Raw genomic sequence first — 19044 nt, 5'->3', positions numbered from 1 at the left:
CCCTACAGGTCTGCAGACTGCAAATTTGCAGGAGTTGCCATGAAATTTTGTGCAGATTTAAATCTACTTTAATCTTGCACATGAAAAATAACATATACTTCACCCTCCACCCAACACTACACCTGCACCAATATTATTATAATATATCATAAAACAAAAAACTAACACTAAAAATAAGCAAATATAAACAAAATAAGCAAATGCAATCAAGAAGCTGAGCATAATCTAAATTTTAAATGAAAACTTAATAAATCCTAAACTATTAATGTCCTAGTACAGAAATTGGTGGACTAATCCTTTTACTTTTGAGATTTTTTTTTATTTTCTTTCTATTTTTATATGAATTTTTAACTTGAAGATGCCCCGCTGTTTCTATTCTCTGAATTATTGAGGTTTAGTAGCAATGCAAATAGATAAATACTCACTCACTCAAGATGGAAAAGCCACCTGCATCACGATGGAGTTTGTTGGCCAAATGGCGGTGGGGTTTTTATATATCAGAATGTGTTCAGTAAACTACAAATTTCTGAAAACGTTTTAAGAGATATTAAATGTAAAAAAAAAAATACTGCATTCTTTTTTAAGTGGCTAGCAGCGGGCGACTCCACTGGTTCCATTAAAAAAAAAAAAGTCAACTTGCACAGAAGCTTTATTGTGTTTGAATATTGAACACAGTAAACATTTCTTGATGAATTTATGCACTTGACCACTAGTTTCAGTTAGTGTGCAATGTCCCTTAATTTTAATAGTCCAATCCAAACACAGTGATTTGAGCTGAAGCTCTAAAACTGGAAACCAAATCACAGTGGCTTTGTCCCTCTTTCATTTCCAGTCTGTGATAGACATTCAGGGTCTAGAAATGTTGTTGTTCCCCAGAATTCCCGTCTGTCACCCCTGTGAGTTTTAATGTCTTCCATTGAAATTTAGAAGAAACATTAATTCCTCCTTCAGGATTACATGTGATAACTTTCCCTCTCTTATCTACTAATGCAGAACTGTCATCAAGTCAAACTTTATATTTGTCCAATATTCGGTTTTATGAATTACAGCCCCACAGGGCTGCTAGATTGGCTGCAGTCTCTTTTAGTCTTCTTGGCTCAAGTCTGTTGCACTCCCCAGTGAACTTGTTAAGTCATTCAAAGGAAATCCATCACCTTGTCCTACGTACATGTAAACCAATCCTCAGACTGTACAGGCAAACAGCGCAGAGTCTGTTTTGCGAAGGAAATACCTCAGTCGTTTTTTTAACTGAAAAATATCTAAAACAATTATTGTTCCCATAACGTTCAGACTAAACTCAACCAGGAGAACGTTTAGGTCCAACCTGAGGACAATGAGAGACCCGATTGGCATGTGATAAGAAATACACAGACGTCAGCTCGATGGTCTGCGAGCCTTCAGTGTTGTGGCTCCTGCGAGGTATTTCCTCAGAAACTATAAAGCGAGGCTTCAGGATTTATGTCCACTTAAAATAATATTTGTTGAGCTGTTGGATTTTCTCAAGTCCCCCAAGTGTGTTTTTGGAAGAGGTGCTGAAACACAGTAATGACAGCTACCCTTTAAGTTAAATTAAGCTGCTGTTTTAGCCTCTGAGCATTGAAATGCAAAGCAAACAAGGTGTGTTTTCAAAGTACAATGTCATAGATGCACCACATTGTTGACGCAAGTGATTAAGTTCCTCTGGTTTTGTTGCTGAACTTGGCCTTTCAGCTCCAGTGTAATCAAAGGACTCTCTGAACTGAATGTTTAAAGGTGGGTTGGAGTCTTAACCCAAGATTTGTTTTTGTTTTTTTCTTCCAGGAATATTAAGATCCGTCCCGCCAGCGTAAAAACCTTTGATGAGGTTATGATGGAGGACGGAACAAGTGAGAACCACGAGGTAAATTATTAGGCATGAAATTAAACCTGAAACACACAAAATATGCACATCATTCAGTACAACTTATCCTTTATTTGATTTCAGCTCCACATTTGACTGTTACATACAGTGACAGCTAAATCTTAATGATATGTTTCAGATTTTTGACTCATAAATCCTCCTCTTACCTACTTTAGCTACATTTGGTTAGTTATAACAGAGCCAGATTTCCTGCAGCAGTTAGATGCTATTGCTTTTATTTGCTAAAGTTAGCTGGAATTTGTTATAAGTTATAATAATTAAAATGTAAATGCATTAAATTGAGTCACATGTTTTAATTTCTATGTACAGCATTGGTTTTAAGTATTCAATCTCTGCTTGTCGATCAATCTTCATTAGGGTCATTCAGACAGCGGGATGGGCCTTTTGTCTGACAACATGAAGACACTAATGCGCTTTGAGTCGTTGGCAGGCCGACCTCTGAGCATCATGGCTCTGGCGTACGTATGCTGCACCCCTCCTCATGCCCCCGTCAGTGACAGATCAGCACACACAAACACACTGTGAGAGACTCAGAGTACCTGCTTGGAAACCTCCCCGCTGTGCAGGAATGTAGACGCTATAACTGTCTTCGGCCTAAGTTTCTTCAGCCTAAAAAAATAAGTAATTGGCCAGTTTTCCCTTTTGTCTGGAGAACCCATGCGTGAGGAATAGGAGCACAAAGGAAAAGTGGTGGGGAAAAAAGCTTGAAGGTGACAATCTGAAGGACTGACCACAAAAGCAGGCCGACGTTTGGCTGTTTTTAAGAGCGAGTACTAAAATCTCTTTGTTTCCAAAGAGTCCTGAATGAGATACCTCCCAGCCTGATTTAAGTTGTGACTCATGGCTGTCTGCTACAATCCAACACCAGGCAACAAATACAAATAATCTCAAAGGAGTGACGTAGACAAACTGCAAAATCCAGCTGATCGTTTGATGATTTAAAGATGTTGTTCTTCTAAACTGCTGTAAAGACCCGGAGACAATATGTTCTCACTTTAGAGTTTATTCTAGGAAAAACATCTGACATTGCCGAGATTTTCTCATGCAGCTCTCTGCCGGCATCTTAAGGTTTACATGTGAAGCTTGGTGACAGGGCTAATTTACAGGGTCACACCTCTGAGCTCAGTAATTACACTTTAAACCTTTTCCTATTATTCTGCTGCTCCCTGCACAGTAGCGACTATTAATACTCCTTCAAAGTCCTGTGGCTTACACTCAAGGGGTTTAAAAGAGCAACAGTGGTAAAGTAAACTGTTCTAGAGCAAATCTTTCCAATCTCTCTTAAGCTCAAGCAAAAAGCAGGCTAAAGTTGTGAAAGCAACATAAAAGCACTTATAAATTATTAAGAGAGACTGTGTAAAAAAAACTGAGACACTCTTAGCAGAGTTAATGACACTCTGAAGCCCTGTAACCTGTAACTGATTTAGAGCTTGCCAGACTTCGACAAACACCCACTCAGAGTCTCCTCTAGATTTCAAAACCTGAAGTCGAGGAGTCATTGCAGGCCTGCTTGTCCCATCAGGGCCTCGGCATGGTAGGAAAAATGAGTCCAGGCATCCAGAGAATGACTTTTATTTTAAGGGGAGGACTTCCTTGCTGGGCAACCACTCAATCACTGCCACCTTTGAACTCAGGAGGGTTTTACATGGCTCTCCCCCGCTGTAGTGCTTTGTATGACGGTCCACCTGACACTCACCCAGGCCTCACCATTCCTCCAGCCTCACTTCCCTCTGCTTATGATTGGTGCTGATTATGCAGAGAATGTTGCCTCAGCACAATGTGGTATATTATTAAGAGACACCCCAGCTCATATTCAAGCAACTTTGATTTAAACATGTGAACAGCTGGGAAACAGTCTGCTGATGGCTTTAGCACAGCTTAAAGTGACTTTTATTTCCTTTGGTCCAACTGGACCTCCTCCCTGCCCTTGGCACTGCCTAAACAACAACTCTGTACTATTGTTTTCTTTACTTTTGATGTCTAATTTAACAGGTAGTTTATTCATCGGCATAAAATTCCAGTACAGGGTTGTCACTTCCCCCCACTGGGCACTGACCCTTTAGCCCTGAGAGAGGAGGTCCGGGAACCCCTAGCAACACCAAGACAATAAGAGGCAATTACTCATATTGTAGTCAAGCAGAAAAGCTCAAGATGATTGATTGCATCATACGTTTGGTTGATGGTAGCTTCACAGGGGGGATTTTTTTTTTTAATCTTAATCAAGGAATATCACAAGAGCCTCCTACTGTGAGAGCAATCAAATGAAGTTGTCATGAGGGAAGGCAACCTTGATATTAAGCACAGAGCATTTAAGTGCATAGGCTATTGTGTAGCAATCCCCACGCATGGAAACAAATTACACACCATTTAAACTTGTCTTTAATTTTTAAAAAATGTAATCTTCTAGCTACTTCCCACTTTTCCAAATTTGCCTGATGAGGTGTCCCATTATTCACTGATATGACTATGTTTTCTGTAAAAGGTCATAAATGTTTGTCACCATTTTCCAAAGCCAAAACCAACCTTAGTAATAGGAAATGTACGGAAAATCTGATTTCTTAAATAGTTGATTAAAACTCATATCGTGGTTAAAAATGCGGTTTTAAGGAGCGGTCCTCGCCAACAGCGAAGAGAAGATGCTGTTAAGAATACATGCAAGCAAGAAAAGCTTTATTCTTATAGCACATTTTAGTACAGTGCACTGCACAAAGTAAAAGCTACCATGGAGATGTAAGGCACAAAACTGTATAGATAGATGTACACGAGTAAACAAATACAAACAAGTGAAAAAAACATCCGGTTTTTTGGGGCAAACTTTTCCGGCCACGTTCATTTTTTTTCATTCATGTGTATGAACACAGATAAGAAGAACCACGCCCAATCGTAGAGGTTTAAATTTAATCAGTAACTTTGAGTTGAAAAACATATTTAGAGGTGTAAGCTTATGACAATAAGTATGTGTAACTAACGAGGTATATCTCTGTGTGGCTTCAGGATGAAGGCAGCGAGTAAGAGTAAAGAGTCCATGCTGTGTGACGCAGAGAAGGAGAAATACCAGCCCATCGTCCCCCCTCTGGACTTCAGTCTGGACGACTCGTCTCTAGACGCCAGCCTCGAGTGTCACAGCCCGCCGCCTGACTATAACACCGTGGTGCGCTACTCCACCCCTCCTGTGTAACCTCCCGTTTTGTCCCTGGAGAATCTGAGAGTGACAACCTCAAGGCCTTTGGCTTTGCCCTCCTCTGTTTTGACTCTTATCTCCGGATCGTTTCTCTAGCAACACTTGAGTGTGAAATACGAAAGGACGCTCATGAATCAGCTTGACCGTGATTTTTTTTTCTTCCTACTTCAAGGAAGGCTGTTAACTGGTGACTTCTCTCCAGTTTGAAGGCAACATTAAAGCTGCTGGTCCGGTCCACGTTCACTGTAATATGGCAAACAGCTAAAAACAGGCTCAGGTATTTCTTTGATCTACTGTGAAACAAACCGCAATGATTTCACTTTGAACAAGCTACAGCGTTTAGAGATGAAAAAGCCTTAAAAGAAAAGAGAGAGGATTCCTTAGACCTTTCAAATTCAGACCAAAAACCTTTTAAAAAAAAAAAAAAATATATATATATATATATATATATATATATATATATATATAGGTTAACTTTATTGGAAAAAATAAAAACTGTAATTTGTGAAACTGTTTTTGTAATCCGGCTCTGTTGTCTCATACGAATTTCGTTTTTGCTCAAAACAAAAAGCAGAGAGTGGAGCGCATTAATTATGAACAGTCTCTTTTGAGGTCATGGCTCCTGTGATCTCATCAAATATTCAGCTCAACTAACTCAGGTTGACCAAGAGTGATAGAGAAGAAGGGTACTCTGGATCTTTCTTGGGTTTCAGAAAATCACAGGTTAATGGGGGAAACAGGGTAGAGCTGAGAGTAAGAACAGACAGCTTCAGATTTGACAGTCAGACTATGGAGCCATTAAAGTTACCTTCTTTTCCACCCAGGTATTAAAGAAATGATTTTTCATTTGAAGTTAGTCCAGCTAAAAACAAAAAAAAGCGTATTTTTCTTCTGTACAGACATAGTTAGAAACATCATAGGAACAGTTTATTCAAGAGACCACTAGTTAAACTAATAGAGTATTTATAGACTGAAGACACTGTAATCCAGCTCTGTTGTTTATATACATTCATATTTTAAGTTAACCAAAGAATTTTCCAGCTCAGTCTTCCTGATATCACCATGCAATATCCTGGTGTTGAATTCCAGACATTATATGCTGTTTGTGCTACTGTGTTCACTGATAATAACGCTGAGGGAACCTGCTTCTGCATCTTGTTGTAGTAAAGCTTGTGGTGCGGGCTATCAAAACTCTATGTGTGTGAGAGAGAGGTCAGCTCAGTGCGTAACATCACCAATGTTTAAAAGCACATTGAGCTTATTTTTATGTTGTGATACAGCACACACACCCCCAGTGGAAATGCAGCTAGCTCATGCCCATTAACCACTGCAGAAACAGTGTTTGTCAGCGAGTAAACTAAAGTGAATATTTTGATCCTTTCCTGATGCTGTTTTGTTTGTGTAAGAGGAGAGGAAGTTATTATGCACTGATGCTTTATATCAAGTATATGGTTTTGTATTTTTAAAGGTGTATTATTAGGAACATATGTTGAGAAACACATGTTTAAAATTATTTTTTTCTTTTTTGTTTGTTTTTTGTTTAAGTATGAATTAACACTTCTGTTATTTGTTGCATTATTTCATGCCAGTCTAACATCATCATTGCCGTTGATTATGGAAATAGCTATCTATGTCAAGCTTAGCCTCTACTTTAACAGTATTAATTATCTCAATATCTGATCAGTTTGGGTAAATGTTGTATTTTATCTAATGTCTTTGGAAAAATCATGACTAATGCTTGCAGCAGCTCAAAGCTCCTTCCAAGCTGCTTCTGTGTTGTAGCGTAACAAGTTGTATTTTAGAAAATTATGTTCCCCAACACTGTTAACTGAGTGTATGAAGTGAATAAATAAAGATCTATATATTTATACATTACTTGAGGCTTGGTTCATATTTGCTTGAAATATGTGGAAAAATGAATTATGAATCCCTCCTCTGCACATGTCCAAACTGTCTCAGTCTTGCGTCTCTATCTTTGTCTGAGCTATCACACTTATATACTCATGTCTAATCCTCTACCTCTGCTACTTGCAGCTTCACTATCACACTTCACTATGCCTCCCTTTCATTCACACACATGTATTCTGTTTTGTGTCTAGTGACTCTTCTCTCCAGATCATTGCATCACCCTATCATGTGAAATGACTCATGATGCGAGTGGGCGTTAGGGAGCCTGGGAAGGGATCTCCAAAGTGGATTGTTGGTGGCACAGCTTTTCTTTCCCTTCTGCCTTGGATGGAACATTTTCTGTCTGGTGTTGCAGGGTCCTGATCCCTGCAACACCAGGTCCAGAAGGTCCAGAATAGGACTTAGGATACTGATTATGTTGTCATTTTACTGAAAATAACCTAAAAATTACAAAAACAGTCTGTTTACTTAGCCTGGCAGGCCGAAGGACACAGTCTCAGCTGAACTCTGGACACACATACACACACGGGGCAGATGGCGGGTCGACTGGACCAGCGCAGACATGCTGCAGGACCGGATGCGCTGTCTACACCGGCTCTCTCTTACCCTTTACCCGCCCCTGTTGCTTGTCTTGTGTTTCTACGGTGTATTGACAGTCATGTGCTTTTTGTGCTGGTTTTTTTTTCTGTTCTCAAACTGTTCTCCCATTAGGAGCTCAGTCTGAGTGGAGTTTTTTTCCTCCTCCTCTCACCTCATGTTATGTATTTTCGTTGTCTTTTCCTATCAGCCTACCTCTCTGACATGTCTTTCCAATGTGATGTTTGTGTAAAGTTTGGTCAGAAGGTTCCTTTGTAAGTGTGCATGCACAATTGGTGTGCTGCCTGCTGTAACCCATAATTTCCTTTGGGATTAATAAAGGATTCTGATTCTGATTTCAATGTGAGAAAAGCAGCAAAAAGCCTACCTGTACCCTTGCTACTGATGCTAACAGCAAGGAGTGATTTTGTTGTTTCACACTTAGGGTTGCCAACCGTCCCTTAAAATACGGAATCGTCCCGTATTTCGAAACAAAAGTACACGTCCCGTATTGAGCTAATAAGGGACGCACTTTGTCCCGTAATACAGTGAGAATCAAAAGTAGTCTATAAATGTTTATGGAATCAACGCTTTGTTTGAAAACATAATTCCCAGCCCCTCTCCTGCTTTGTGACCAATGAGCTGACAGCACACTTATGACAATTCGAGTATGACAATTCAGATTACCGCTCATCTCATTGGTCGAGGAAAGGTCGCTTGCGGAGAAAATACCGGAAGACAACAGATGACCACAACAAGAAGCATGGCCAACAGGGGAACAAACGCCGACACTGCGGTGCAAGTCTCGGACGACAGTACACCTAAAGCTGGGCAAACACTGTGCGATTTTTTTCAGTCACGTTATTCAGCTCCTGCTCAAACTGCACGATTGACTCGCAGGGGTTAGAAGTTCGTATGTCACGATGTACTCTCACACTATACGGCCCGATGCTCTGATGCGACCTGAGTGCTCACACTGTGCCTCCATAACATGAAGGTTATAACAGAAAATCTGTCGCTCGCTCTCTCTGTCTTTCACTCACACAGACACACCACCACCATCAACTTTGCTAAATTGCTAATGAAAAACATTGATCAGGCAGCTGTGAATGAGCAGCAATGTAAATCCAACTATTTTCACGGTTGTTGTGGTCGTGATAATTTTGTGATGCCACATCGAAAAGGCTCGGATGAGCTTTCCAAAGTTCTACAAGTTGTGCCTCCATCGCTTGTGTCCAGATCACACGCTGCACAGCCGTGCTGCTCCATCTTTTTCACCAACGTTTACGTTTGCGCGCGAGCAGTGTGAGCGGCTCACGAGCGATTGATGATCGGGAGCTGGTCGTGAGGTGTTAATCACTTCTCGTTACCCCACGTATACTACACGACGCACGATGAAGGCCAAAATCGGTCCGATCACTCAAAAATCGGCTCAAAATGGGCCAAAAACTGCACAGTGTAAGCCCAGCGTTAGAGCAGCAATGTTTGTTCAGAGAAAGGGAAGAATGGGAAAAGGAAAACACCTGGCTGGAAAAAGTTAATATGGGCATGTGCAGTGAATATCAGCGCTATGTGGCCAGAAGTGTGATAATATAATTTATTTTGTGTAATAAACAACTGCAAGGATAGATGATTACAACAAATTGATGACTAATACATAAAAGTAATACATAGATGAATAATGATGATGAGTTATGATGCGTAATCATGGGAACAAGCGGGTTTACAAACAGGAGCAGCTGATTAGCATTAGAAAAGCTGAAATAATACCTCAACTGAAGCCAATTGTACTAAATGCACTAAATGTGCACTGTTACAAGAATATTTTTCTTTCTATTGTTTTCTATTATTTTAAGTTAAGCAGGACAGAGTTCTTTTAAAGAAAGATTTACTTATATTCTCAAAAGTTAAGCATGACAGGCTTCTGTTTAAGAAAGAGACCTGTTTTACTGTGTTAATGTTGTCATTTTGAGCTAAAAATAAATGGCTAAATGATCATTTGTTTCACATGTGTTCATATCACAAAGAATAGAATATGCATCTACTTAAATCAACTTCAAGTCAAATGGTTAAAAAAATAATTTCACACACAAAAAAAGAGCTAGAAAATTCACCACACTGGGAAGGGTGAAGACAACTGGGTCGCCCGGCCCTGGCCACGAGGTGTCCCTTATTTATTTTTCAGGGAGTTGGCAACCCTATTCACACTGTTTATATAAATTTTAGGAGCAAAGTTATTTTAGTAATTCACAGGAAAACTAAAAACAGAAAGCACAGAATGTGTAGGAGAAATAAGTCTTTATCTTGATGAATGACCCCTTTGATTCAGATTTATCTACTTACTGCTTGGGCGGTTCCCAGTCTCTGCACTGGGAACACTTGATGTCATTGTTAGTCCTTACCCTGCGTATTTACTCAACAAATGGGAATAATTTCAACGGAAATTAAATCTGAGCTTGCAAACTTTAATGAAATGATTTATATTGAAATACTCATGCATCCTTCTGCCAGTCTTGTCCTCTTTGGATCGTGAAACACTCACTTCCTTCCAGGGACAAGGTGTCGGCAGCCTGTCTGTGCACCGGCAACAATGCCCCTCTGAGCGGAAAAGGAAGGACCTTTTAATCATCCTGGTCACGACTGGAGGACGCCACGCACCGGCCTTCCTATGGGACCCTCTGGTTACCGGTAACTGGGCGTGTCTGACCACATGCCACAGGCCCTTCGCTGTCTCCTCGTAGGATTTGCTGTTTACCATAAGGCGAGTGAGTACCCAACGTCACACCCAAGCACATATCAACAACCTCCGATGTGGACTATTTCCAGAGATTTCCCAGATACAAACAAACAAGGGAAGGATGTTGAAGGGGAGGGTATTCTTCACTGTCATGTTTTTTTTGTTTTTTGTATTTGCAAATTCACACAGTGTTTTTCCATACAGGGACAAGGATGAGACACTTTTCCTTTGAAGCCACTGTGCTGGGAGTAGAGCTCCACAGAGAGGCTGTTAAACAACTGACTCATTTACATTAAAAAACAAGGATTACTTAAAATGCTTCCATTTCCTAGCAGTGGATACCACAACACCTGCGACGATTCGTCATATTTCTGCACATTTGGTGTCCAAAACAAACCCGGTCTAACCTTTTGTGCATATTACCACCCTGCAAGACAACAAGTCACACCCTTGCATTTAGGAATGAATAAATGATGAATCAAAGGGGGCTGACAAATGTTGCACTGAAGCAGAAAAGAATTCGAGTGAGATGTTTTTCCTCAAAAACCCATAAAGATAGAACATGTTAGAGCATAAATCAGATGGACTATAAAAAGTAATGCAAAGTGTTTTGGCTCTAACTAAACTCATTAAGAACCGAGTGAAGTCCTTGTTTGATTGGATTATTTTGAGTTGAAGTTTATGGATTTGAAATCTGCCTATCAGATGAGGAGAAAATTAAAAGTTAATAGATTAAAAAGGGAGAGCATCAGAGGGATTTCCTGCACCAGGTTTCTCAGTGAAGTCTTAGAAACCTTCTATATAGATTATTCATTTTCATTACTGTACAGTGTGGACTGTTTACGTTTCCTTCATTTAACAACTGCATTCATACTATCCATCCACCTTCCTTGACCATTCCCAACAGCCTCTTCCCAAAGCAAACACAGCAGCAAAAACTTTCCATTAATCACTGAAAAACGGCCATTAATGAGCCCAGGGAGCCTCTGAAACTTTGCCAAAAACATCTGTGATACAGCTTCAAATCCTATCATACACGATTACAGGCAGCTGACCAATCAGCAGGTTAAACCCCTTCCCACATGAATGCCATTCCCAGACCCCTGCTCGAGAAGGTGAAAGGTGGCGAGGCCTGTCCACGCCTCTCACCTAAATGCAGAACAATAAGCCGGATACTGTCCCCATTTGACACCCAACTTTAGTCTACCTTTAATGAGCAAAGTGAAAAAAACAAGCCATCGGCTAAATAAAGACTTGAGCTTCAGGTCCTCTGTGGTTCAGAGGGCAAAAGGAAAAAACAAACAAGAGATCAGCATCAGGTCAATATATGGCCATGTGCAGCAGGTATGGGAATGTTGAGATGTTGATGGTGCTGCATTGGAGATGAAGAGCGATTACAGCATAGGTGTGGACGTATTTCTCAGAAACTTCTCAAATTGACAAAAACAACAAACAGTGAGGCAAAAATAGAGCCACTTAGAAGGTTCTGTGTTTCCTCGCCCCGCTTCCTCTAACCACACATGGGCAAAAAGCAGCCAGAGAGCAGAACTGGATGTTCTGAAAACAAAACAACCTCCCCCCCAAAAAATAAAAAAAAAGTATTCTGTTTATGGGTCTGGGTGAATTGCTGGAATTAGTCTGCGTTGCTCCAAAGAGCCTGTTTTGCCTGGTCATGGACTGTCAGTCATGCTTTTGGAGGCTGATCCATCCTGCTAGTGTTTGAGTTTGTGTTTATTCTATCCAGGTATGATTTTACTGCATGACAGTGTGTTTGGTATCATTGTCATGCTTGTGACTGTCATGCATTAAGCTGTTGCCCATCAGATGCTTTCCAGATGATATTGAATGGTGGATTAAACTCTGATGGTACTTTTCTATGTTCATAATTCCATCAATTTTGACAAAAATTGATGGAATTATAAATCATGACACAACCTCTACCATGTTTTACAAATGGCTTCCTAAGGACATTCTGTCCATCTGCTGTGTGTGTGCATTGCAGAAGACCACTTTATAAAAAAAAAATCAAACAAAAGTCTGGCTCGTATCGTTGGTCATTCACGATAGTGAATAAATAAGAGATTTTAAATGTTAATACAACATTTAGGTATGTTGTGTTATATAAGTAATCCTGCTTTTTGTAACCTCAAAGACAGACACTGTCAGGGCTCTGTGTGCGGGCAGGCAGAGATGAGGATCCAAATGCAGGACTCAAACACAGAATTGAAACTCAAAAACCTCAGCTTTATTGCTGGCAGGAAAACAAACATGAAGTGATGATGGACCACTGAGACCAAGGACACACAGGCATAATCTGATGGTACGACGCGACACCGAGCATGGGAAAACACAGGGCTTATATACACAGGGTAGTAACGGGGGAATCGGCAACAGGAGGGAGACACAGCTGGGAGAGATCAGGGCTAACGAGACAGGGGGAACAAAGCTGCACACACTAACATCAGACAGGAACAAGAACCCTCAAAGTAAAACAGGAAACAAAACACACTTTACTAAGACACAGACTAGACAGAGACAGACTTGACACTGACCAAAGGCTACTAAATGATAATCATAATCACAACAGTATCAGATCATAAATCATAATATAGAAAAACACCAAGATAACTGAAACACCAAGTACCAGAGAAACATAAAGGAAAATCCATGATGCAAAAGTACCAAAACATAATGAACTCAAAATACTGGGTCCAACGGACCCAGAACCGTGACAGACACAGTCTGAAAAAGTCAACAGAAGGTTCCTGTTTTTGTAAAATAAATAAATAAATTACACAGGTTTATTTTACAGAATAAACGTATTGCTCTTACCTTACTTTATACAAGCCAATATGGGCCTGTATGAAATGAAGGTAATGTAAAAAGCTGAACCATCACAATCAGCAGGATACATCCTCAGTGACTTGAAAGATTTTGGCACAGTGATGCAGTGGTTATCGCTGTGGCCTCACAGCAAAAGGTTCTGGGTTAAAAAAGTGTCTGGAGACTTTCTGTGTTGTGTTTGCATGTTCTTGCTGTGCCTGTATGAGTTCCTTCGGGGTACTCTGGCTCTCACAGGCCAAAGATATGCATGTTAGGTTATGGGACCCTCCCCATAACCCTGAATTTGACAAGTGGTTAAAAGGTAGATGGACAGATGGCCTGAAAACACAGAGATATGCAAAACTTGCATGACTGTACTTTCATACTGATATTAATATAAGAGGATAAGTCTAATTTTTTACCATTTGAGAGTGCAACAGGGTCATAATTTCCCGTCATTAGGACTGGTCTTCAGGGGAACGTTAGTATTTATACAAAATTTCATAACAACCCATTTACTTGTTATCTGGAAATTTCATCCTGGACCATTACCGAAATCTCAAACTACAAAAGAGACAAAGGAACAGTTAAACATGTCAAACGTTTTAAACAAAACAAACTATCCATGTCCTCTGGGTGGAACATTTATGGTAATTTAACCCACATAACCCCAGTGCACATATGTAGTACGTGTATGAAAGGAGACCAGAGTTCAGTAAGAATAATAAGTTCATCAAAACCACCACAGAGCAACAGGGTGGCCAACAGAAGTCCAGAGAGAAGAGATTAAAACCACAAACATTCAACTGAGCTTCAAAATAAAAACCATCATGTTCACATTAATTATGCCACTCTGATCGCTGCATTTTTCTCAGGCCCCCCCTAGTGGTGGAGGACTCTATACAGCCGAAGGTGCTGAACAATGGGGGCAAGTGCGCTTCACTCCGAGGGTGGAAGGCTCAAGGAACAAGCTGATGCACTGGTGAACTCAGAACAAGACATAAGCTCTGCACGCCTCTTGTTTGCACTGAGTTACACAGAAGCATGAGATGCTCAGAATCCCGGTCCTATCTGATTTAGATCTGTTTTCTGTTTCAATCAGTGAGCAGAATGACTGAAGGGGAACACATGCTGCGAATAAAGCAAACATTGTGCATTTTTTTTTCTCTTTTTTTCTTTTCTCCACTGCCAGGATGCCAGCCTGTCACATTCAAATTTAAACTTTCAAGCTTTCTGATGTTTTCCTAGAAATGTGTTTTTCAACTATTTAACTATTTTTACTTGATTTCCAAATGTTTTTAGTAATGCAGAACACATGAATTACTCAACCCGACAAAAATGTATTTTTTTCGTCTTCTTTTCTTGTCCTTTTTTTTTGTTTGTTAATTTCCTGAAGTTCTTGAAAATGTTTCCACATGACACATATTTCCCAGCAGTCCCAGTGGTGGCAGCAGGTGCAAACACCATCTTTCTCAATAAAAGGTCCTAATATTTCTTCTTTAACATCAAGTGATCACCTAGTGAGTCGAAATCCTAGATAATGTGACAAAGGTTGTTAGCCATACAGTAGCACAGAGGTTTCTTCCGGTAAAAAGGGAGTTTTTCCTTCCCACTGTTGCCAAAGTGCTAAATCATAAGGGATCATATGATCGATGGGTTTTTCTCTGTATGTATTATTGTAAGATCTACCTTACAATATAAAGCGCCTTGAGGCGACTCTTTGAATTGATTTAGTACAGTTAGATCTACACATAAAAAACAGGTACTATATTTAGCAAATCACTTAATTTGAAATGTTTTGTAGAGTTCTGTGGGTACTGTGGTATCTTTGGTACTGAATATTGAATAATCCTGCTCTTTTACAGTTCCAGTCTCAAAGATCATTATGGGAAGAGATGAACAACTATTACTTAGGACTAACAGCTTCTACTAAAACAACAAATTGGTAGAGACTTAATGAATATGTTAGCTCAAATACAAAAGCGACAGTTATTTCTTATTCACATAAAAACATTTTAGATGTGAAATATACTGTTTTGTCGTACTGTAATGGATTATATGACACAAACTAATGTATTTATGTATTATCAGGAATCCAGCAATGCATGTTGTGGCTTCTTCTAATTCTCAGAGTTTAATTTTGCGTGTTCTTGCGTAAGTAAAGGATGGCTAATTGTTACTGTTGCAAAAACAACTTGCAAGAACATTTTCGTCACGTTGCCAACATTCATTCTGTCGTATCCTGAGTACATTTACTGCAGAACATGATTTCGTGCTTCCCAGATGTTTTGCGTTATAAAGGACTCAGGATTGGTTAATTTGTTTAAAAACAAAAACAAACCATCTCTCAAAATAGTAACAAGTGGTTGTGTTTTATCCCCTGCGGAGATGTGCCGTGTTAAATTGAAGACATCAATAAATTCCTGGGCTGCTTCACCTCTGACTGCCATTGATCTGCTATATTTACATTATGCCGAGCTCAAAGAGAGAGATGTGACTTTTGTTTCTCAGTTTGAAGTCATTGCACATTTTTATTGGTGACTGAGGTCAACCGAAGCAGGAAACTGGCTTCCCTTCTCTCTACTGCCATATGCAAATCGAGCTCTATCAAACCAGTGAGTAAATATTTAATATGTGCATTCCTGAAAAAAAGACAAAAGACTCATCAATGAGAACATTCAATTATTATGGGTTCATTTTTAACACTTCTGCATTTTTCCCCTGTCATTAGTCTTTTAATTATCATGAAAACTATCTAAGCCACCTTGTCAATGCTGTATAAAAGCTTTTACTGCCTTTTGCTGTATATTCTATTCTATTTATTTAATGATTATTAGTACAGGAACAAGTGGCAAGCATAAAACAATGCCAATTACAACAGCAATGAGAGTAAACAAGAGCGCTGTGAGGCGTAATACATAACACAAACACAATGAAATTAGTGATAGACATTTACCTGTGAGTTTTCATTGTGCACATGCAAGAGAAGCGTTAAGACTGGAGACGTTGCATAACTCAACTGCACCATCTAGTGTTTTTACTAGATAGTTGCAGGTGTTTATCGTGTCGCACTCAGAGGCAACAAACATTTGAATGCAAACACAGAATCAAAATGAACCTGAGCTGAGATTTTGATCATCAGCACTGTAATTTACAAAGAACTATAAGTACAAAAGTCATTTAAGGGCTTTATGATAGAAGTTCTGTGGTGAAGTGGTGTTTCAGTAACGATACTGAAATATCAGAATGTTTGCCAACTAATGCTCATACCAGAAGGATTGAAACATAAAGTTGTGGGTGAGAATAAAGGGCAGAAAATAGGTCACGTTTTGTTCCTGATGTGCTGAGAGTGAACTGTGTTGATGATGTCATCCAGAAATAATGCTCTGAGTCTGTAGGGCCAACACCATGTGACAGCAGCCATGATGATAAATGAGCAGATTTCCTTAAGATAAGTCAAACTAGAGTTCCCGCAGAGTGGTTCACTTCATAAATGTCACCTAATGACATGTAATTACTTGACAGCAGGACTTTTCTCACAGATTTGCAAGAACCATCAGATGCAGAATGATGTGAACCCAGTCAGATGGACATTTAAAGAGAACAATTAGGAAATAGTACTTTTTTTAAAGGAAGAAAAGTCAGAGTGTTGAAGTTCAGTTGTTGAACCTGAGATAGACAGCTTCACAGAGATTTGAAATCCTTTCTTCAAGACTTCAGAAATAAAGTCTTTTATATTATTCCACAAGAACAGAAGCCGTTTGTGCCCCACGCTTTGTTGATGCCATCTGTGTATTATTATCAGTTGTACAAATGTATTATCCATGTCTTTGTACATTGCATTAATATTATGCAGACAAGACCTTCAGTCATAGCGAGATATATCCACAGCAAGCTCATCTACCCATCCTCTTTAATAGATTTTAAGCTCCTCCATCAATAAAAGTAGTTTGCAAACTTAGAATCAAGCTGATTTCATATTTAGACATGGAGGCACATGCTGAACTTCATAAGCAATATTGAAAATAAACTAGAAATGATCGCAAAGCTTATATTTATTAATAGCAGATTTCTAAAAATGTGTGGATCAGTTGGTTTTATTGGAAGGATGAGAGGAAGAGAATGGCTGGGTTGATGGTTTTATTGGCGGAGGCTGCCCTCTTGAGGTTGTCAAACTGAAAATCAATCAAGTTACAGCAACAGCAGTAGTTCTGTGGAAATCAACAAGAGGGCGTCATTTGGTCTGATTATAATCCAGAAAGGCCGAAACTGAAGGACAGACCAGTGATTCCAGAGCAAACAGTGCAGTGATGTAGCAAAGTGGACGCGGGTTTATGGTAGTTTTGTATGAGTGTAATAAAACACGTAGTGAACAACTAGCAGATAGATTCTTATCTGTATTTTTTTAATGGCTGTTCCTGTCTGCTTCCAGCAGTTTCTTTTTCCTTACAGAAAAAATCAAAAGTGGTTGTCACTGTGTACACCTTTATTATTTGAGTGCGTTACCTGAATCCCACTAAGTAATACGCATTAGAAAAGCACATATTGATTTTTAGTCATTTGTAATGTCATGGATCGGGAAAGCCAAGAAGCTTTCTCTTACTTCAAAGTGCCACGACACTGCAGTACGCTACCCCCCTTGCTGCCAAAATGCAGAGTTAAAGGATTTCCTGAAGCAGAGCCAGCTGACTGACAGCCAGGACGCTGCACTGTGTGCAAATCACAGGCGTGACTGGGCCGTGGAGTGTCAAGAAACGACTCGATCACTCAGTAGTATTTTCTCACCATTAACCAGATGAGATTTTCACCCCCAGTTATGTTTCTGCGCTGATTAAATTCCTGAGCGACGAATTTAATCAGGCAACAGAAGGCAAGCAGCAGTTCAGACGTGTGTGTGCACACGTCACGTCTGAACTGCTGCTTGCCTCCATAAACCCGCGTCCACTTTGCTACATTTGTTACTATTTCCTGTCCATTAATCTATGATATGGGATTTTATAGAGATCTGAGTTATACAAATGGGCTTTTTTTAATCGATTCATTGACACACTAACATTAAGCAAACTTACAGAAAAATGTATGCAGAGCAGTTTGAGGGGACAGCGTTGACTCATGTGTCGCAGGCCGCTGTTTGTCATGGAGGGGGTTGCAGGAGTTTCCTTGTAACCGGAATTAGCTGTGAAGTGCGACCTTGAGGTGTGAACACGGAATACTACTTGCTTAAAGAAATAAAGTCTCATACTTTGCACCTCGTTTGCAAGTGAATATCTTGACAAATAATTCGGGGTTTACGTGTGAAGCGTGGTTGGAAACTGCTGAATCCCTGCAGCTTTGAAATCTAAATTCGATCTAAACGTTGCGTAATTATAAGATGAAACTCTAGAAATGTTGGCATCGTTACTGCATTTTAATGTAGGCAATTGCTCAGTTGCCAATAGAAAATTAATTCTTGCAACAAATGTGAGAAATGTGCGCAATTACGCATAGGCCTTTTGAATTAATGCATTTGTGAACGTGTTGCCTCGGTTTATTGCAGCATGTGCAGCTGATAGGCCCTGGTGCTAATTTATTCACGGTGTGAGGAACTCATGTCCAGGATAGGCCCACTGTCCTGTGATGACGCGCTACAGGACAGGCGCAAGGGGACAGCTCGCTCTCATTTGGATGCAAATCTACAAGAGTTGAGGAGTTGGCTGATGTCAGGCAGGCCTTAGTGTACCTTTGGTCTCTTGTCAACAGAGCCACAGCATGTGAGGCTGGAGACAGGCTGGAACTACTTTGCATTTCTCTCTGGGAACCGATTTGGACTATAAACCACAAGGATTGCTTTTTAAACAGCTACAGGGAGACAATGTCGCCTTAAAATAGGCAACATAACCCCTCAGCTGTTTTGATATATTAAAGGTTTTTCACCAAATC

General features: G+C 39.9%; 1 protein-coding gene across 1 annotated transcript in view; it reads left to right on the top strand.

Moving 5' to 3' along the window:
• The window catches only part of kdrl (kinase insert domain receptor like), a 44391-nt gene extending 37435 nt beyond the window's left edge, over positions 1 to 6956 (top strand). Inside the window, exons 28-30 of the mRNA XM_085243161.1 lie at positions 1801 to 1879; positions 2258 to 2358; positions 4895 to 6956. Coding sequence (XP_085099287.1) covers positions 1801 to 1879; positions 2258 to 2358; positions 4895 to 5078 — 364 coding nt within the window. The 3' untranslated portion in view covers positions 5079 to 6956. The remainder of the gene's footprint in view (positions 1 to 1800; positions 1880 to 2257; positions 2359 to 4894) is intronic.
• The last annotated feature ends 12088 nt before the right edge of the window (positions 6957 to 19044 follow it).

Source organism: Mchenga conophoros, linkage group LG2 (assembly GCF_057382185.1).
Source record: "Mchenga conophoros isolate Kocher_MC1m ecotype Shallow Benthic linkage group LG2, M_conophoros_male_GT1.1, whole genome shotgun sequence".
Classification (NCBI taxonomy): domain Eukaryota; kingdom Metazoa; phylum Chordata; class Actinopteri; order Cichliformes; family Cichlidae; genus Mchenga; species Mchenga conophoros.
This window is presented reverse-complemented; position numbering and strand designations above follow the sequence as displayed.